We start from the raw sequence: 19,024 nt of genomic DNA, 5'->3' as shown, positions 1-19,024 counted from the left end.
TGGAAAAGGATGTTCCATGCAAATGGAAACCAAAAGAAAGCTGGAGAAGCAATTCTCATATCAGACAAAATAGACTTTAAAATAAGGACTATTAAAAGAGACAAAGAAGGACACTACATAATGATCAAGGGATCGATCCAAGAAGAAGATATAACAATTGTAAATATTTATGCACCCAAAATAGGAGCACCTCAATACATAAGGCAAATTCCTAACAGCCATAAAAGGGGAGATCGACAGTAACACAATCATAATAGGGGACTTTAACACCCCACTTTCACCCATGGACAGATCATCCAAAATGAAAATAAATAAGGAAACACAAGCTTTAAATGATACATTAAACAAGATGGACTTAATTGATATTTATAGGACACTCCATCCAAAAACAGCAGAATACACATTTTTCTCAAGTGCTCATGGAACATTCTCCACGATAGATCATATCTTGTGTCACAAATCAAGCCTTGGTAAATTTAAGAAAATTGAAATTGTATCAAGTATCTTTTCTGACCACAACGCCATGAGACTAGATATCAATTACAGGAAAAGATCTGTAAAAAATAAAAACACATGGAGGCTAAACAATACATTACTTAATAATGAAGTGATCACTGAAGAAATCAAAGAGGAAATAAAAAAATACCTAGAAACAAATGACAATGGAGACACAACGACCCAAAACCTATGGGATGCAGCAAAAGCAGTTCTAAGGGGGAAGTTTATAGCAATACAAGCCCACCTTAAGAAGCAGGAAACATCTCGAATAAACAACCTAACCTTGTACCTCAAGCAATTAGAGAAAGAAGAACAAAAAAACCCCAAAGCTAGCAGAAGGAAAGAAATCATAAAAATCAGATCAGAAATAAATGAAAAAGAAATGAAGGAAACGATAGCAAAGCTCAATAAAACTAAAAGCTGGTTCTTTGAGAAGATAAACAAAATAGATAAACCCCTAGCCAGACTCATCAAGAAAAAAAGGGAGAAGGCTCAAATCAATAGAATTAGAAATGAAAAAGGAGAAGTAACAACTGACACTGCAGAAATAAAAAAAATCATGAGAGATTACTACAAGCAACTCTATTCCAATAAAATGGACAATCTGGAAGAAATGGACAAATTCTTAGAAATGCACAACCTGCCAAGACTGAATCAGGAAGAAATAGAAAATATGAACAGACCAATCACAAACACTGAAATTGAAACTGTGATTTAAAATCTTCCAACAAACAAAAGCCCAGGACCGGATGGCTTCACAGGTGAATTCTATCAAACGTTTAGAGAAGAGCTAACACCTATCCTTCTCGAACTCTTCCAAAATATAGCAGAGGGAGGAACACTCTCAAATTCCTTCTACAAGGCCACCATCACCTTGATACCAAAACCAGACAAGGATGTCACAAAGAAAGAAAACTACAGGCCAATATCACTGATGAACATAGATGCAAAAATCCTCAACAAAATACTAGCAAAGAGAATCCAACAGCACATTAAAAGGATCATACACCATGATCAAGTGGGGTTTATTCCAGGAATGCAAGGATTCTTCAATATATGCAAATCTATCAATGTGATAAACCATATTAACAAATTGAAGGAGAAAAACCATATGATCATCTCAATAGATGCAGAGAAAGCTTTTGACAAAATTCAACACCCATTTATGATAAAATCCCTGCAGAAAGTAGGCATAGAGGGAACTTTCCTCAACATAATAAAGGCCATATATGACAAGCCCACAGCAAACATCATCCTCAATAGTGAAAAACTGAAAGCATTTCCCCTAAGATCAGGAACAAGACAAGGTTGCCCACTCTCACCACTCTTATTCAACATAGTTTTGGAAGTTTTAGCCACAGCAATCAGAGAAAAAAAGGAAATAAAAGGAATCCAAACCGGAAAAGAAGAAGTAAAGCTGTCACTGTTTGCAGATGACATGATACTATACATAGAGAATCCTAAAGATGCTACCAGAAAACTACTAGAGCTAATCAATGAATTTGGTAAAGCAGCAGGATACAAAATTAATGCACAGAAAACTCTGGCATTCCTATATACTAATGATGAAAAACCTGAAAGTGAAATCAAGAAAACACCCCCATTTACCATTGCAACAAAAAGAATAAAATATCTAGGAATAAACCTACCTAAGGAGACAAAACACCTGTATGCAGAAAATTATAAGACACTGATGAAAGAAATTAAAGATGATACAAACAGATGGAGAGATATACCATGTTCTTGAATGGGAAGAATCAACATTGTGAAAATGACTCTACTACCCAAAGCAATCTACAGATTCAATGTAATCCCTATCAAACTACCACTGGCATTTTTCACAGAACTAGAACAAAAAATTTCGCAATTTGTATGGAAACACAAAAGACCTTGAATAGCCAAAGCAATCTTGAGAACGAAAAAAGGAGCTGGAGGAATCAGGCTCCCTGACTTCAGACTATACTACAAAGCTACAGTAATCAAGACAGTATGATACTGGCACAAAAACAGAAAGATAGATCAATGGAACAGGATAGAAAGCCCAGAGATAAACCCACGCACATATGAACACCTTATCTTTGATAAAGGTGGCAGGAAAGTACAGTGGAGAAAGGACAGCCTCTTCAATAAATGGTGCTGGGAAAACTGGACAGGTACATGTAAAAGTATGAGATTAGATCACTCCCTAACACCATACACAAAAATAAGCTCAAAATGGATTAAAGACCTAAATGTAAGGCCAGAAACTATCAAACTCTTAGAGGAAAACCTAGGCAGAACACTCTATGACATAAATCACAGCAAGATCCTTTCTGACCCACCTCCTAGAGTAATGGAAATAGAAACAACAATAAACAAATGGGACCTAATGAAACTTCAAAGCTTTTGCACAGCAAAGGAAACCATAAACAAGACCAAAAGACAACCCTCAGAATGGGAGAAAATATTTGCAAATGAAGCAACTGACAAAGGATTCATCTCCAAAATTTACAAGCAGCTCATGCAGCTCAATAACAAAAAAACAAACAACCCAATCCAAAAATGGGCAGAAGACCTAAATAGACATTTCTCCAAAGAAGATATACAGAATGCCAACAAACACATGAAAGAATGCTCAACATCATTAATCATTAGAGAAATGCAAATCAAAACTACAATGAGATATCATCTCACACCAGTGAGAATGGCCATCATCAAAAAATCTAGAAACAATAAATGCTGGAGAGGGTGTGGAGAAAAGGGAACACTCTTGCACTGCTGGTGGGAATGTGAATTGGTTCAGCCACTATGGAGAACAGTATGGAGGTTCCTTAAAAAACTACAAATAGAATTACCATATGACCCAGCAATCCCACTACTGGGCACATACCCTGAGAAAACCAAAATTCAAAAAGAGTCATGTACCAAAATGTTCATTGCAGCTCTATTTACAATAGCCCGGAGATGGAAACAACGTAAGTGCCCATCATTGGATGAATGGATAAAGAAGATGTGGCACATATATACAATGGAATATTACTCAGCGTTAAAAAGAAACGAAATTGAGCTATTTGTAATGAGATGGATACACCTAGAGTCTGTCATACAGAGTGAAGTAAGTCAGAAAGAAAAAGACAAATACCATATGCTAACACATATATATGGAATTTAAGAAAAAAAATGTCATGAAGAACCTAGGGGTAAGACAGGAATAAAGACGCAGACCTACTGGAGAACGGACTTGAGGATATGGGGAGGGGGAAGTGTGAGCTTTGACAGGGCGAGGGAGAGTCATGGACATATACACACTATCAAACGTAGTAAGGTAGATAGCTAGTGGGAGAAAGCCGCATGGCACCGGGATATTAGCTCAGTGCTTTGTGACAGCCTGGAGGGGTGGGATAGGGAGAGTGGGAGGGAGGGAGACGCAAGAGAGAAGACATATGGGAACATATGTATATGTACAACTGATTCACTTTGTTATAAAGCAGAAACTAATATACTATTGTAAAGCAATTATACCACAATAAAGATGTTAAAAAAAAATAACCTGGCAGTTGTACTTACTTGAAGTGTTTATCAAAGAAGAAAAAAGAGAAGTAAAATGTTTAGGGGTCTTTATCAATGAAAACATGTATATGAATGAGGCCTTACTAGAAAATATGAGATAGGTCAAAGATGCTAACCATAGTTTGTTTTCAAATGGGTTTGGAATATTTTGCCCAGTCACAGTGAATTTGTGTTGAATGCCTACATCAAAATTTGTAGTTTGGCAGTCTGCTGGCCACATTCATCTATAATTTTTTTCCATTTGAATTAGTTGTCAACATTTTTATGAGGAAAACTTTCATTAATTCTGGATGCCTAACTCCCTTGAAAAGTCAGAATACCTGGCAACACTAGGCTCTTGTTTCTGCATGATAGCAATCCATTGGAATACTGCCTGCCGCCTTAAGAATGGAGGATGCATTCTTTAGTTTTCCACAGCCCCTACTTGTTCCCTGTTACATTCTACTAAGTTTGTATTCTTTACATAGGTATTTATTTGGGCCCTACAGCCTTGAATTTGTAACCCATGACCTACTTGTTGCAATACTGTGGTGGCCACTTTACATATCTTATCTCAATCCTCATAATAACACTAAATAGTACATATTAAAAACAGGCAGAGGCATAGAGCTGGAATAGAAAAGCATGCTTGTGGGTCAATGGGTGAATCCATACTGCAAGAAAGTATTCATAAAGCAGTGGAGTAGTGGATAGGAAATTTTGTGTAAATTGTATTTTGGTATTTTTTTTAGTGATTATTTCTGCATTTTGGGTTTGATATGTAGAATTTAAGCCAACAACTCTAAATTTATTCCTTCCGAATACTGAATGTGCTCTATTTTTTTTTCTTCATTCAATATACATCTCCTCATCCTTCTGTGAAATGTTATTGCATAGTTTCTGTGGAAGCTAGTTGGATTACCACAACTTTTCAGCTGTATGCATCTAACAAAGTTACACTACTTTAATAATTTTTATCAGCTTTATTGAAATATAAATCACATACCATGGAATTCACCTACTGAATGTATACAATAAAATGCTTTTGGTATACTAGCAGAGTTCTGCAACCATCACCACAATTTTAGAAAACTTTCATCACCCCAAAAAGAGATCACATGCCAATTATGTTATTCCCCATTCTACCATTTCTTTAGCCCCTAGGAAACAGTAATCTACTTCCTGTCTCTACAGATGTGCATATTCTTTACATTTCATATAAATAGAATAATACAATATATAGTCTTTTGTATTTGGCTTCTTTCACTTTACACAATGTTTTCAAGATTCATCCAAGTTGTAGAATTTATCTCTACTTCTTTCCTTTTTATTGTTAATTAATTTTCTATTATATGGATATATCCATTCATCAGTTGATGGACATTAGGGTTGTTTCCACTTTTTGGCTGTCATGCTAAACATGTGTAGACATAAGTTTTCATTTGTCTTGGGTATATACCTAGAAGAGGAAATTATGAGTGATATGGTAACTCCATGTTTGACCATTTGAGGAACTGCCAGAGTGTTTTCTAAATTGGCTGCTCCATTTTAAATTCCCAACAGAAATGTATGAGCGTTCCAATTCCTCCACATCCTTACCAGCACTTCTTATTATTGGTCTTTTGGATTATAGTCATTCTAGTGGGTGTGATGTATTATCACACATGGTTCTGATTTTAATTTCACTGATGTATAATAATTTTGAGCATCATTTCACATGCTTATTGATCACTTTTATTTCTTTTTTGAAGAAATGTCTATTCATATTTTTGCCCATTTAAAAACTGGGTTGTCTTTTTATTTCTGAGTTGTAATAGCCCTTTATATATTCTAAATACAAATCCTTTGTAAGATATATGATATGCAAATATTTTATCCTATTCTATGGATTGCCTTTTTGCTTTCTTTATGGTGTCTTTTGAAGTGAAATATTTAAAAATTTGCTCAAGTCCAATTTATCTATGTTTTGTTGCCATTTGTGCTTTTGTTGCATGTCTTATAAGGCTTTGCCTAACCCAGGGTAACAAATATTTTCTCCTACATATTCTTCTAAGAGTTTTATTGTCTTAAAACTATAGTAAGGATGTTTTTATTTCAATTTTTTCCTAATTTCCCTAGTTCTTGCACTTAGCTCTATTTTAAGTTAATTTTGTGTATGGAGTGAGGAAGAGGTCCAATTGCATGTCGATATCCAATTGTCTCAGGACCATTTGTTGAAGACTATTCTTTTTCCCACTGAACTGTCCCAGTATGCTTTCAAAATGAATTGACTCTAAAAGTTTACTTCTGGACTCAATTCTATTTCACTAGTTCTTATATATATATATCTTTATTCCAGTAAAATACTGTCTTGTCTTGATAACTGTAGCTTTGTAGTAAGTTTCAAAATTAAGAAATACTAGACCTTCAACTTTGTTCTTCTTTCTCAAGATTTTACTTTTGCTATTCTGGGTCCCTTGCATTTACATATGAATTTTAGGATCACCCTGCCAATTTCTAAAACAAAAATGCCACCTGGAATTTGGATAGGGATTGCATTGACTCTATAGACCAGTTTTAGACATATTAACGTCTTAAATTAGTAATATCTATGAACAGTAAATGTCTTTTCATTTAATTAGACTTAATTTAGTTTCTTATAACTATATTCTATGGTTTTCAGATTACAAGTTTTGGGCCATTTTGTTGAATTCATTTCTAAGTGTTTTATTATTATTGCTGCTATTATTAATCGATTGTTTCTTATTTTAATTATCAGACTATTCATGGTCAAAGTATACAAATAAAGTTGATTTTGTATATTGATCTTGTAACCCTTGCCTCTCTGAACTTATTTACTAGTTTTATTGATTTTTTAGTGGATTCCCTTGGAATTTCTGTATACAAGGTCATGTCCTTTACAAATAGAGATAGTTTTGTTCTTTTTAAGTATGGATTTTTTATTTCAATTTTTTCCAAATTTCCCTGGCTAAAATCTTCAGCACAATGTTCAAGAGAATGGCAAAATCCAATGTAATTCTCTTGTTCCTGATCATAGAGAGAAAGGATCCAGCTTTCAACATTAAAAGTGAAGTTAGCAGTTGTATTAGAGTTCTCAAAAGGAACTGAATCAATAGAAAGAATATATATACATGGAGAGAGAGAGAAATATATTTTTTTCTCCAGTTTTATTGAGATATAATTGACATACAGCACTGCATAAGTTTAAGGTGTGAAGCATAATGATTTGATTTACATACAACATGAAATGATTACCACAATAAGTTCAGTGAACATCCAATCATCTCATATACATATAAAATTGAAGAAACAGAAAAAATATTTTTGCTTGTGAGGGAAACTTTAGGATTTACTCTGTTAACAATTTTCATATATAATGTATAGCAGTGTTGATTATATTTATCATTTTGTACAATACATACCTAGCATTATTTATCTTATAACTGGAAGTTTGTACCTTTTGACTACCTTCATCCAATTCCATCTTCCCCACCCAGCTGCTGTGTTAACCACAAATCTGATCTTGTTTTCTATCAGTTTGTTTGTTTGCTTGTTTTTGAAGTATAATTGACCTACAATCTATGTTAGTTCCTTGGTATTCAACTTAGTGATTCTATATTTCTATACATTTCACAATGATCATCATAAGTCTAGTTAGCATCTGTCACAATACAAAGATTAAACAATTATTGACTGTATTCTCCACACTGTACATTTTGTACCAGTAACTCATTTATTTTGAAACTGAAAGTTTGTGCCTCTTAATTTCTTAATTTCCCTGACCTATTTTTCTCCCCTCCCCTCCCCTCTTCCTCCTTGGCAACCATCTGTTTATACTCTGTATCTATGATTCTGTTTCTGTTTAGTTGTGTTTGTTCATTTGTATCATTTTTTAGATTCCACATGTAAGTGAAATAATACAGTATTTTTCTTTCTCTGTCTGACTCATTTAACATAGCATAATTTTCTCTAGGTCCATAGGTCCATCCATATTGTCACAAATGGAAAAATTTCATTCATTATTATGTCTGAGTAATATTCCATTATATATATACACACTACATCTTTTTATCCATTCATCTATTCATAGGCAATTGGATTGCTTCCCTATCTTGGCTATTATAAAGAGTGCTGCTATGAACAATGGGGTGCATGTATCTTTTTGAATTGCTATTTCCATTCTCTTTTTATAAATAGCCAGGAATGGAACTTTTGAATGGTATGGTAGTGTTATTTTTTATTTTTTGAGGAATCTCTATACTGTTATCCATATGGCTGTACCAATTTACATTCCCACAAACAGTGCACAAAAGTTCCCTATTCTCCACATCCTTGCCAACACTTGTTATTTGTTGTCTTTTTGATAATGCCATTTTGACAAGTTTGAGGTGATATCTCACTGTGGCTTTGATTTGCATTTTCCTGGTGATTAGTAATGTTGACCATGTTCCTGTTGGCCATTTGTATGTCTTCTTTGGAAAAATATCTATTAGGGTCCTTAACTCATTTTTAAATTGGCTTTTTTGATATTTTTTCCTTCAAGAGTATAACATTAATTTTATTTTATTTATTTTTATTGAAGTATAGTTGCTGTAAAATATTATATAAATGACAGGTATACAATATAGTGATTCAAAAATTGTAAAGGTTATTCTCCATTTATAATTATAAAATATTAGCTGTATTCCCCATGTTGTACAATGTACCCTTGTAGCTTATTTTATACGTAACAGTTTGTACCTCTAAATTCCCTATGCCTATATTGCCCCTCTCGCATTCCCTCTCCCCACTGATAATCACTAGTTTGTTCTTTATGTCTGTGAGACTGCTTCTTTTTTGTTATACTCACTAATTTGTTGTATTGTTTAGATTTCACATATAACTGATATCATACAGTATTTGTCTTTCTTTGTCTAACTTATTTCACTTAGCATAATACCCTCCAAGGCCATCCATGTTGCTGCAAAAGTCAAAATTTAGTTACTTTTAGTGGCTGAGTAGTTTTCCATTATATATATATATATATATATATATATATATATATATATATATATCACATCTTTTTTTATTCATTTGTCTGTTGATTGACACTTAGGTTACTTCCATATCTTGGAAATTGTAAATAATGCTGCTATGAACATTGGAGTGATGTATCTTTTCAAATTAGTGTTTTTGTTTTTTCAGATATACCCAGGAGTGGAATTGCTGGGTCATATGGTAGTTTTATTTTTAGTTTTTTGAGAAACCTCCATAATGTTTAACACAGTGGCTGCAGCATTTTACATTCCCACCAATAGTGTATGAGTGTTCCCTTTTCTCCATATTCTCACCAACACTTGTTACTTGTGTTCATTTTGATGATAGCCATTCTGAAAGGTATGAGGTGATAGCTCACTGTGATTTTAATTTGCATTTCTCTGATGATTAATGATGTTGACCATCTTTCCATGTGCCTGTTGTTCATCTGCATGTCTTCTTTGGAAAAATGTCTATTCATGTTGCCCACTTTTTAATTTGGGTTTTCATTTTGTTTTTAATGTTGAGTTGTATGAGCAATTTATATATTTAGGATATTGACCCTTTATCGGTCACATTATTTACAAATATTTTCTTCCACTCAGTAGGTTATCTTTTCATTTTGTCAATGGTTTCCTTGTTGTGCAAAAGCTTTTAAGTTTAATTAGGTTCCATTTATTTATTTTTGCTTTTGTTTCCTTTGCTTTAGGAGACCAACCCAAAAAATATTACTATGATTTTTGTCAAAGAGTGATCTGCCTACATTTTCTTCTAGGAGTTTTATGGTTTCCAACCTTACATTTAGGTCTTTGATCAATTTTGAGTTTATTTCTGTATATGGTGTTAGAGAATGTTCTAATTTCCTTCTTTTATATGTAGTCATCCAGTTTTCCCAATACCATTTGTTGGAGAGACTGTCTTTTCTCCCCTATGTATTTGTGCCTCCTTTGTCATATTAATTGACCTTAAGTGCATGGGTTATTTTCTGGGCTGTTTACTCTGTTCCATTGATCTGTGTGTCTGATTTTGTGACAGTACCATATTGTTTTGACTATGGTAGCTTTATAATATAGTCTGAAGTCAGGTAGTGTGATTCCTCCAGTTCTGTTCTTCTTTCTTAAGGTTGTTTTTCCCACTTTCTTTTGATTATCATTAACATGATATATATTTCTCTACCATTTACTTTATTTTTTCATCTTTTTCAGTTTTATTGATGTATAATTAACAAAAATTGTATATATTTAATGTGTACAGCTTGATGGTTTTTATATAAATATATATTGTAAATAGATTACCATAATCAAGCTAATTAGCATTCACTACTTCACATAGTTACCACTTCTTTTTCTTTTCACCCACCTACCTATTTTTTGATGTTGAATTGTATGAGTACTTAGTATATTTTGGATATGTTATCACATAAATCATTTGCAAAATTTTTTTACCATTCAGTAGACAGATTTTGTTTTGTTGATAGTTTTCTACATTGTGCAAAAGCTTTTTAGTTTGATATAGTTCCTTTTTTTTGCTTTTGTTTCTCTTATTTGAGGAGATATATCTAAAAAAATATTGCTAAGACCATTATTAAAAAGCATACATCCTAGGTTTTCTTCTAGAACTTTTATGGTTTCAGGTAATATATTTTAGTCTTGGATCTATTTTTAGTTTATTTTTGTAAAATGATGTGATAAAGAGTCCAGTTTTCTTTTTTTCCTGCGTGTAGCTGTCCAGATTTCCCAACATTATTTATTGAAGAAGCTGCCTTTTCCACATTATATATTCTTGCCACATTTGTCTTACATTAATTGGCCATACAGGTGTGGGTTAATTTCTGGGCTCTGCATTCTGTTCCATTGATTTGTGTGTCTGTTTTTGTGCCACTGTATTGATTGCTGTAGTTTTGTAGTAAAGCTTGAAATCAGGGAGTGTGATAACACCATCTTTGTTCTTTCTTAAGATTGTTTTGGCTATTCAGGGTCTTTTGTGTTTCCATACATATTTTAGAATTATATGGTTTTTGTTTGTTTGTTTGTTTGTTTTTCGGTACATGGGCCTCTCATTGTTTGGCCTCTCCCGTTGTGGAGCACAAGCTCCAGACACGCAAGCTCAGCAGCCATGGCTCACGGGCCTAGCTGCTCCATGGCATGTGGGATCCTCCTGGACCAGGACACGAACCCGTGTGCTCTGCATTGGGAGGCAGACTCTCAACCACTGCGCCACCAGGGAAGCCCCCTAGAATTATGTTTTAATTCTGTGAAAAGTTGCATTGGTATTTTGGTAGAGATTACATTGAATCTATAGATTGCCTTGGGTAATATGGTCATTTTGACAGTACTATTTCTTCCATTCAGTATCTTTCAACCTGTTTGTTTTGTTTTTGTATTTTGTTTATTTAAATGGGCCACAGTTTCCTGTTTCTTTGTATGCCTTTTACTTTTGTTGTTGAAAATTGGTCATTTGATTATTATAATGTGTTATTTTGGGGTATCTGATTGTCCTTTCCCAGATTTTGCTGTTTTTCTTTTTTAATTTCTGAAGACTATAATTGTCTATTTTAAACTTTTTGCAAAGACTATTCTTTGTCATGTGTGATCCCTGAAGTTTCTGTTCCTTTAGACTGGATTCATCTGATAGTTTGACAGAGATTTCCTTGAATACCAGGGTCTGAAACATGCAAACAAAAAAGCACACACACACATACCAAAAAGTAAGAAAAAAGCAGAAAAACAGCAAAACAAAATGAAAAACCCACCTTTCCCAATTTTTGTAGATTGGGTCTATGTTGGGGCTGCCCTTCAATACTTGGTCAGTATAGCTTGCTCTGAGCCTAAGGATTAGCATAAAGTGAAAGTTAAGGTTTTTTCTGAGCATGCATCTTCCCTGGCTCCATGAGTGCCTTTCTAAATTTCTCCCTTGCACCTGACTGCTTTTAAATGTCCTAATTTCCCTAAGGATCTCACCCAGCTTCTCTGTGCCTCAAAAGGCCTATTGTATGTCTCTACCAATGATCACTTGCCCCATGCACTTGTGGGCCTGTAGTACACCTTTCAGCTTTCATGAGCCATACCCACTGCTTTTCCCTCCTGAGTTCTAAGTTAGGCACAACAGATGTGAGCACCTTGTGTCAGTCCTTCACGTAGCCCCCAGATATATTATAACAGATATAAACAATAATTCTCAAATAAGATTTTCTTGGACTTAACTAGTTTGATGGAGGAAACTGACAAGTGGACATTTTTGGTGATGTGTGATTTTAAGGAATTTTTTCATTTCATGAAATTGACAAATTTTTTGGCACAAAATTGTTCATAATTCTTTTATTATATTTTTCCTTATTACTCCTTATGCTAATAATTAGTCTTTCACTTTTTTATTATTCTTACAGAGGAGCTGTCAATTTTATTAATCTTTTCAAAGAACCAGGTTTTGCTGCATTTATTTTTTTCTATGTTTAAGTTCTGATTATTTCATTGATTTGTGCTTTTTTCGCTTTCATTTTTTTCTCCTTAAGTATAGTTTACTCTTTTTTCCTAGTTTACAAAGATAAAAGCTTAATTAATTTTTGTAAATTTTCTTCTTTTCTACTATAGGTATTTACAGCTATAAATTTCTCTTTAAGCACTGATTTAACTGTATCACACAAATGCTGATATATTGTGTTTTAATTATCATTCAGTTCAAAATATTTTATAAATTCTCTAATGACTTCTTTGACCTACAGGTTTATTAAATGGGTTATATATTTTGCAAATATTTAGTGATTTTCTGCCTACCTTGTTGATTTCTAATATAATTCCACTGTGGCCAGACATTCCAATATTTTGTAATTTATCAAAACTTATTTTGTGGCCCAGCATATGATCTACCATGATGAAAGTTTAATGTGTACTTGAGAATACTGCATACTCTGTAGTTGTTGTGTATAGTGCTCTATAAATGTCTTTCATGTGTTTAATTCTTTGAACATATTTCTTATAGCTGTGTTGAAGACTTGGACTACAAGGCTTTGATTCCTTCTTGACTGTTGGTCAGAGACTTCCCTCAGTTCTTTGCCATGATTACTTCTCCATAGGACTTACAAAATGGTAGCTAGCTTCCCTCAGAGTGATCAAGCAAGAAAGGGAAAGGAAGATGGAATCCACAGTCTTTCTGGAACTTAATCTGAGAAGTGATATTTCATAATTTTGTCATATTCCTTTCATTAGAAGTAAATCATGATGTGGTAATTGCACTAGGACATGAATAGCAGGAGATGATGACCATTGGTAGCCATCTTAGAGGTTGCATACTACAATGACTATCCTATCTGTGAATTTTTGAAGATCATTCCCTTCCCATATGAAAACTGTGGCTTTTGTTCATTTATTGTAAATTAGATAGTATAAAGTAGCAAATCACATTCATTTTCATAATTATCTAAAATGTATTACCAGCTAGCTGTCTCTTTTTTTTTTTGCGGTATGCAGGCCTCTCACTGTTGTGGCCTCTCCTGTTGCAGAGCACAGGCTCTGGACGCACAGGCTCAGCAGCCATGGCTCATGGGCCCAGCTGCTCCACGGCATGTGGGATCTTCCCGGACCGGGGCATGAACCTGTGTCCCCTGCATTGGCAGGTGGACCTCAACTACTGCGCCACCAGGGAACCTCCAACAGCTAGCTGTCTCTTTGATGTTTACTATTCATACAGGCTATACCTTACCCAAATGCCTACATAGACTCTCACTCAGGATTTTTTCTGGACCTTATTCCCTCCTTGCAGCACAGCAAATTCTTTGTCTTTTCTTTCTTATATTTCTCTGACATACTTTCCCAATTTGCTCATGGCATTTTTTTAACACATTTTACTTCTCAGCTCCTCTGCCATCTCATTAGTTTATAACAGTTTACATCTTAAATCCTTAAAGAATGGACAGGAAGCGAAAAGTAGAAGAGGAGTGGAAATACTGATTATTTCTCCAGTGCTTCTCCATTGTCCTTTAATAGTCTTTCAGTGGTCTTTCTTCTTATATGACAAAACCAATTAATGGATATTTATTGCTATGGAAAGTGAGAATATTCTCCAGAATTCTTTCCATTCTAAAAGTCTAGAGTTCTGTGAGTGGTACACTGTGTTAACTGTTGTGGGAAATGCAAAGAAATACAATTAACTGGCAATTTTAATATTTTTCTTATTTTAGAGTTCCCTGAGTTCTATAGTTTAGTAGAATTTCAACATAGTTTAATATTTTAATTTAGAGTATATAAATGCCCACAGTGGATTTCAAACTTACAAAATTTACACATCTGTGACAACAAATAGTATTTTCTAAAGTTATTTTTATATTTTTTTATTTTTAATAATAATCTTTCTATTTTAGAATTATTTAAGATTTACAGAAAAATTTGGAGACAGTACAGAGAGTCCCCATTTACCGTACACATAAATTCCTCTATTGTCTTTTTGTTTTATTTTGTCTTAAAACCACATTATTAAGGTATAGTTTACATGTCAAAAGCCATACATGTTTAATGTATACAAGTCGATGACTTTGTGGATACATTTTCACCCTTAAAATCATCACCACCATCAAGGCTTTAGCCTATCCATCACCTCCCAAAGTATCCTCCTGCTCCCTTTATTATTATTGTGTGTTTCTGTTAAGAACACTTAACATAAGATCTAACGTTTTAGGAAATCTTAAGTGTAAAATACAGTACTGTAAGCTATAGGCACTATACTGTATAGTAGATCATCAGAACTTACACATTTATCTTGCATAATTTAAATTTTGTCCACTTTGACCATCACCTCTCCATTTCCTACTTCCCCTAGCTCCTGGAAGTCATCATTCTACTCTGTGCTTCTATGAGTTTAACTATTTAGATTCCACATTAAGTGAAATCATACATACATAAGTGAAATACTGTCTTTCTTTGACTTGTTTCACTTAGCATTGTGTCCTCCATGTCCAGCCATGTTGTAACAAATGGCAGGATTTCCTTCTTTTTTAAGGCTGAATAATATTCCATTGTGTGCACACACCAAATTTTGTTTATCCTTTCATCCATCAATGGACATTTAGGTTGTTTCTGTGTCTTGCCTATTGGGAATAATGTTGCAATGAACATGGGAGTGCAGATATCTCCTGAAGATTCTTATTTCAATTTCCTTGGATAACTATGCAAAAGTGGGGTTGAAGGATCTATTTTTAATTTTTTGAGGAATCTCCATACTGTTTTCCAAAATAGCTGTAACAATTTACATTCCCATCACCAGTGATTAAGGGTTCATTTTTCTCCACATCCTCAACACTTGTTATCTTTTGACTATTTTATAATAGTCATTGTAACAGTTGTGAGATGATATCTCACTGTGGTTTTAATTTTCATTTCCCTGATGATTAGTGACATTGAGCATCTTTTCAGACAGCTGTTGGTCATTCATATGTCTTCTTGGGAAAAATATCTATTCAGATCCTTTGCCCATTTTTAAGTTGTGTTATTTAGGTTTTTGTTCATGAGTTGTATGAATTGCTTATATTTCTGGAAACTAACCCCTTACCAGGTATATGCTTTGGAAATAATTTCTCCTATTTACTATGTTACATTTTTCTATTATTGATTGTTATTTTCTTGTGCTGACACTTTTCAGTTTTATGTAATTCTTCTTGTTTATTTTTGCTTTTGCTTCCAGTGATGTTGTGTTGTATCCAAAATATTATGGCAAGACCAATTTCAAGAAGCTTTCTACCTATGTTTCTTCTAGGTGTTTTAGAGTTTCAGGTCTTATGTTTAAGTCTTTAATCTTTTTTTTTTTTTTTGTGGTACACGGACCTCTCACTGCTGTGGTCTCTCCCGTTGTGGAGCACAGGCTCCGGACTCGTAGGCTCAGTGGCCATGGCTCATGGGCCCAGCCGCTCCACAGCATGTGGGATCTTCCTGGACCAGGGTACAAACCCATGTCCCCTGCATCGGCAGGTGGACTCTCAACCACTGCGCCACCAGGGAAGCCCTTTAATCCATTCTGAGTTGATGTTCCTGCATAGTGTAAGATAGTCATCCAATTTCATTCTTTTGTATGTCCATATCCAGTTTTCCTAATACAATTCTTTGAAGAGACTCCCCTTACCTTATTTTGTATTCTTGGAGTCTTAGTAGAAAATATTTGACCCATATGCATAGATTTATTTCTGAGCTCTATTCTATTCTCTTTGTCTATATATCCAAGTTATGCCAGTACCATACTATTTGATTACTATAGCTTTGTAGATTAGTTTGAAATCAGGAAGTGTCATACCTCTCTCTTTGTTCATCTTGCTCAAGATTGCTTTGACATTCAGGGTCTTTTGTGGTTCTATATGAATATATATATATATATATATATATATATATAGTGTGTGGTATGCGGGCCTCTCACTCTTGTGGCCTCTCCTGTTGCAGAGCACAGGCTCCGGACACGCAGGCTCAGCAGCCATGGCTCACAGGCACAGCCGGTCCGCGGCATGTGGGATCTTCCTGGACCGGGGCATGAACTCGTGTCCCTTGCATCGACAGGCGGACTCTCAACCACTGCGCCACCAGGGAAGCCCCTGAATATTTTTTTTAAGTTTTCTGTAAAGTAATGCAGTTCAAAATAGCTTTTGCTTTTTTTAACATCTTTATTGGCGTATAATTGTTTTAAAATGGTGTGTTAGTCTTGGCTTTATAACAAAGTGAATCACTTATACATATACATATATCCCTATAGCTCTTCCTTCTCGTGTCTCCCTCCCTCCTATCATCCCTATCCAACCGCTCTAGGCGGTCACAAAGCACCAAGCTGATCTTCCTGTGCTATGTGGCTGCTTCCCACTAGATATCTATTTTACATTTGATAGTGTATAAATGTCCCTGCCACACTCTCACTTTGTCCCAGCTTACACTTCCCCCTCCCCATGTCCTCAAGTCCATTCACTAGAAGTTCTGCATCTTTATTCCCATCTTGCCCCTAGGTTCTTCATGACCATTTTCTTTCTACATTTTTGATTCCATAGATATGTGTTAGCATATGGTATTTTTTTTTTCTCTTTCTGACTTACTTCACTCTGTATGACAGACTCAATGTCCATCCACCTCACTACAGATAACTCAATTTTCATTCTTTTTATGGCTGAGTAATATGCCATTGTATGTATCTGCCACACCTTCTTTATCCATTCATCTGTCAATAGACACTTAGGTTGCTTCCATTGTCCTGGCTATTGTAAATAGAGCTGCATTGAACATTGTGGTACATGACTCTCTTCTATTATGGTTTTCTCAGGGTATATGCCCAGTAGTGGGATTGCTGGGTCATGTGGTAGTACTATTTTTAGTATTTTAAGGAAACTCCATACTGTGCTCCATTGTGGCAGTATCAATTTACATTTCCACCAATAGTGCAAGAGGGTTCCCTTTTCTCCACACCCTCTCCAGCATTTATTCTTTGTAGATTTTTGATGATGGCCATTCTGAAAGGTGTGAGATGATACCTCATTGTACTTTTGATTTCCATTTCTCTAATGATTAGTGAACTTTAGCATTCTTTAATTTGTTTGTTGGCAATTTGTATATCTTCTCTGGAGAAATGTCTATTTAGGTCTTCTGCCCATTTTTGGATTTGGTTGTTTGTTTTCTTGATATTGAGCTGAGTGAGTTGCTTGTAAATGTTGGAGATTAATCCTTTGTCAGTTGCTTCATTTGCAAATATTATTTTTTCCCAGTTGAGGGTTGTATTTTCATCTTGTTTATGGTTTCCTTTGCTGTGAAAAAGCTTTTAAGTTTCATTAGGTCCCATTTCATTATTTTTGTTTTTATTTCCATTTCTCTAGGAGGTGGGTCAAAAAGGATCTTGCTGTGATTTATGTCATAGAGTGTTCTGCCTAGGTTTTCCTCTACGAGTTCAATAGTGTCTGGCCTTACATTTAGGTATTAAATCCATTTTGAGTGTATTTTTGTGTATGGTGTTAGGGAGTGTTCTAATTTCATTCTTTTACAGGGAGCAGTCAAGTTTTCCCAGCACCACTTATTGAAGAGGCTCTCTTTTCTCCATTGTATATTCTTGCCTCCTTTATCAAAGATAAGGTGACCATATGTGTGTGGGTGTAACTCTGGGTTTTCTATCCTGTTCCATTGTTCTATATTTCTGTTTTGGTGCCAGTACCATACTGTATTGATTACGGTAGCTTTGTAGTATAGTCTGACGACAGGGAGCCTGATTCTTCCAGCTCCGTTTTTCTTTCTCAAGATTGCTTTGGCTATTCTGGATCTTCTGTGTTCTCATACAAATTGTGAATTTCTTTATTCTAGTTCTGTGAAAATGCCAGTTGTAGTTTGATAGAGATTGCATTGAATCTATAGATTGCTTTGTGTGCTATAGTCATTTTCTCATTGTTGATTCTTCCAATCCAAGAAGATGTTATATCTCTCCATCTATTTGTATCATCTTAATTTCTTTCATCAGTGTCTTATAATTTTCTGCATACAGGTGTTTTGTCTCCTTAGGTTAGTTTATTCTTTTTGTTACAATGGGAAATAGGAGAGTTTTCTTAATTTCACTTTCAGATTTTTCATCAGTAGTGTATAGGAATGCCAGAGATTTCTGTGCATTAATTTTGTATCCTGCTACTTTACGAAATTCATTGATTAGTTCTAGTAATTTTCTGGTACCATCCTTAAGATGCTCTATGTATACGATCATGTCATCTGCAAACAGTGACAGCTTTACTTGTTTTCCGATTTGGATTCCTTTTATTTGTTTTTTGTGTCTGATTGCTGTGGTTAAAACTTCCAAGACTATGTTGAATAATAGTGCTGAGAGTGGGTAACCTTGTCTCTTTCCTGATCTTAGTGGAAATGGTTTCAGTTTTGCACCATTAAGGACGATGTGGACTGTGGGTTTCTCATATATGGCCTTTATTACATTGAGGTGAGTTCCTTCTATGCCTATATTCTGGAGGTTTTTTATCATAAATGGGTGTTGAATT

General features: G+C 34.7%; 1 protein-coding gene across 1 annotated transcript in view; it reads left to right on the top strand.

The window, feature by feature from the left end:
• LOC149744257 (uncharacterized) overlaps window positions 1–19,024 on the top strand; it is a 342,635-nt gene that overhangs the window by 184,200 nt on the left and 139,411 nt on the right. Inside the window, 2 exon segments of the mRNA XM_089904917.1 lie at window positions 13,681–13,700; window positions 15,913–15,933. Coding sequence (XP_089761043.1) covers window positions 13,681–13,700; window positions 15,913–15,933 — 41 coding nt within the window.

The sequence above is a fragment of the Delphinapterus leucas genome, chromosome X, assembly GCF_059928025.1.
Source record: "Delphinapterus leucas isolate spDelLeu-1000000601 "Yukka" chromosome X, BTC_Dleu_Yukka2, whole genome shotgun sequence".
Classification (NCBI taxonomy): Eukaryota; Metazoa; Chordata; class Mammalia; order Artiodactyla; family Monodontidae; genus Delphinapterus; species Delphinapterus leucas.
Note: the sequence above shows the minus strand (reverse complement) of the source record. Positions and strands in the feature narration are given on the sequence as shown.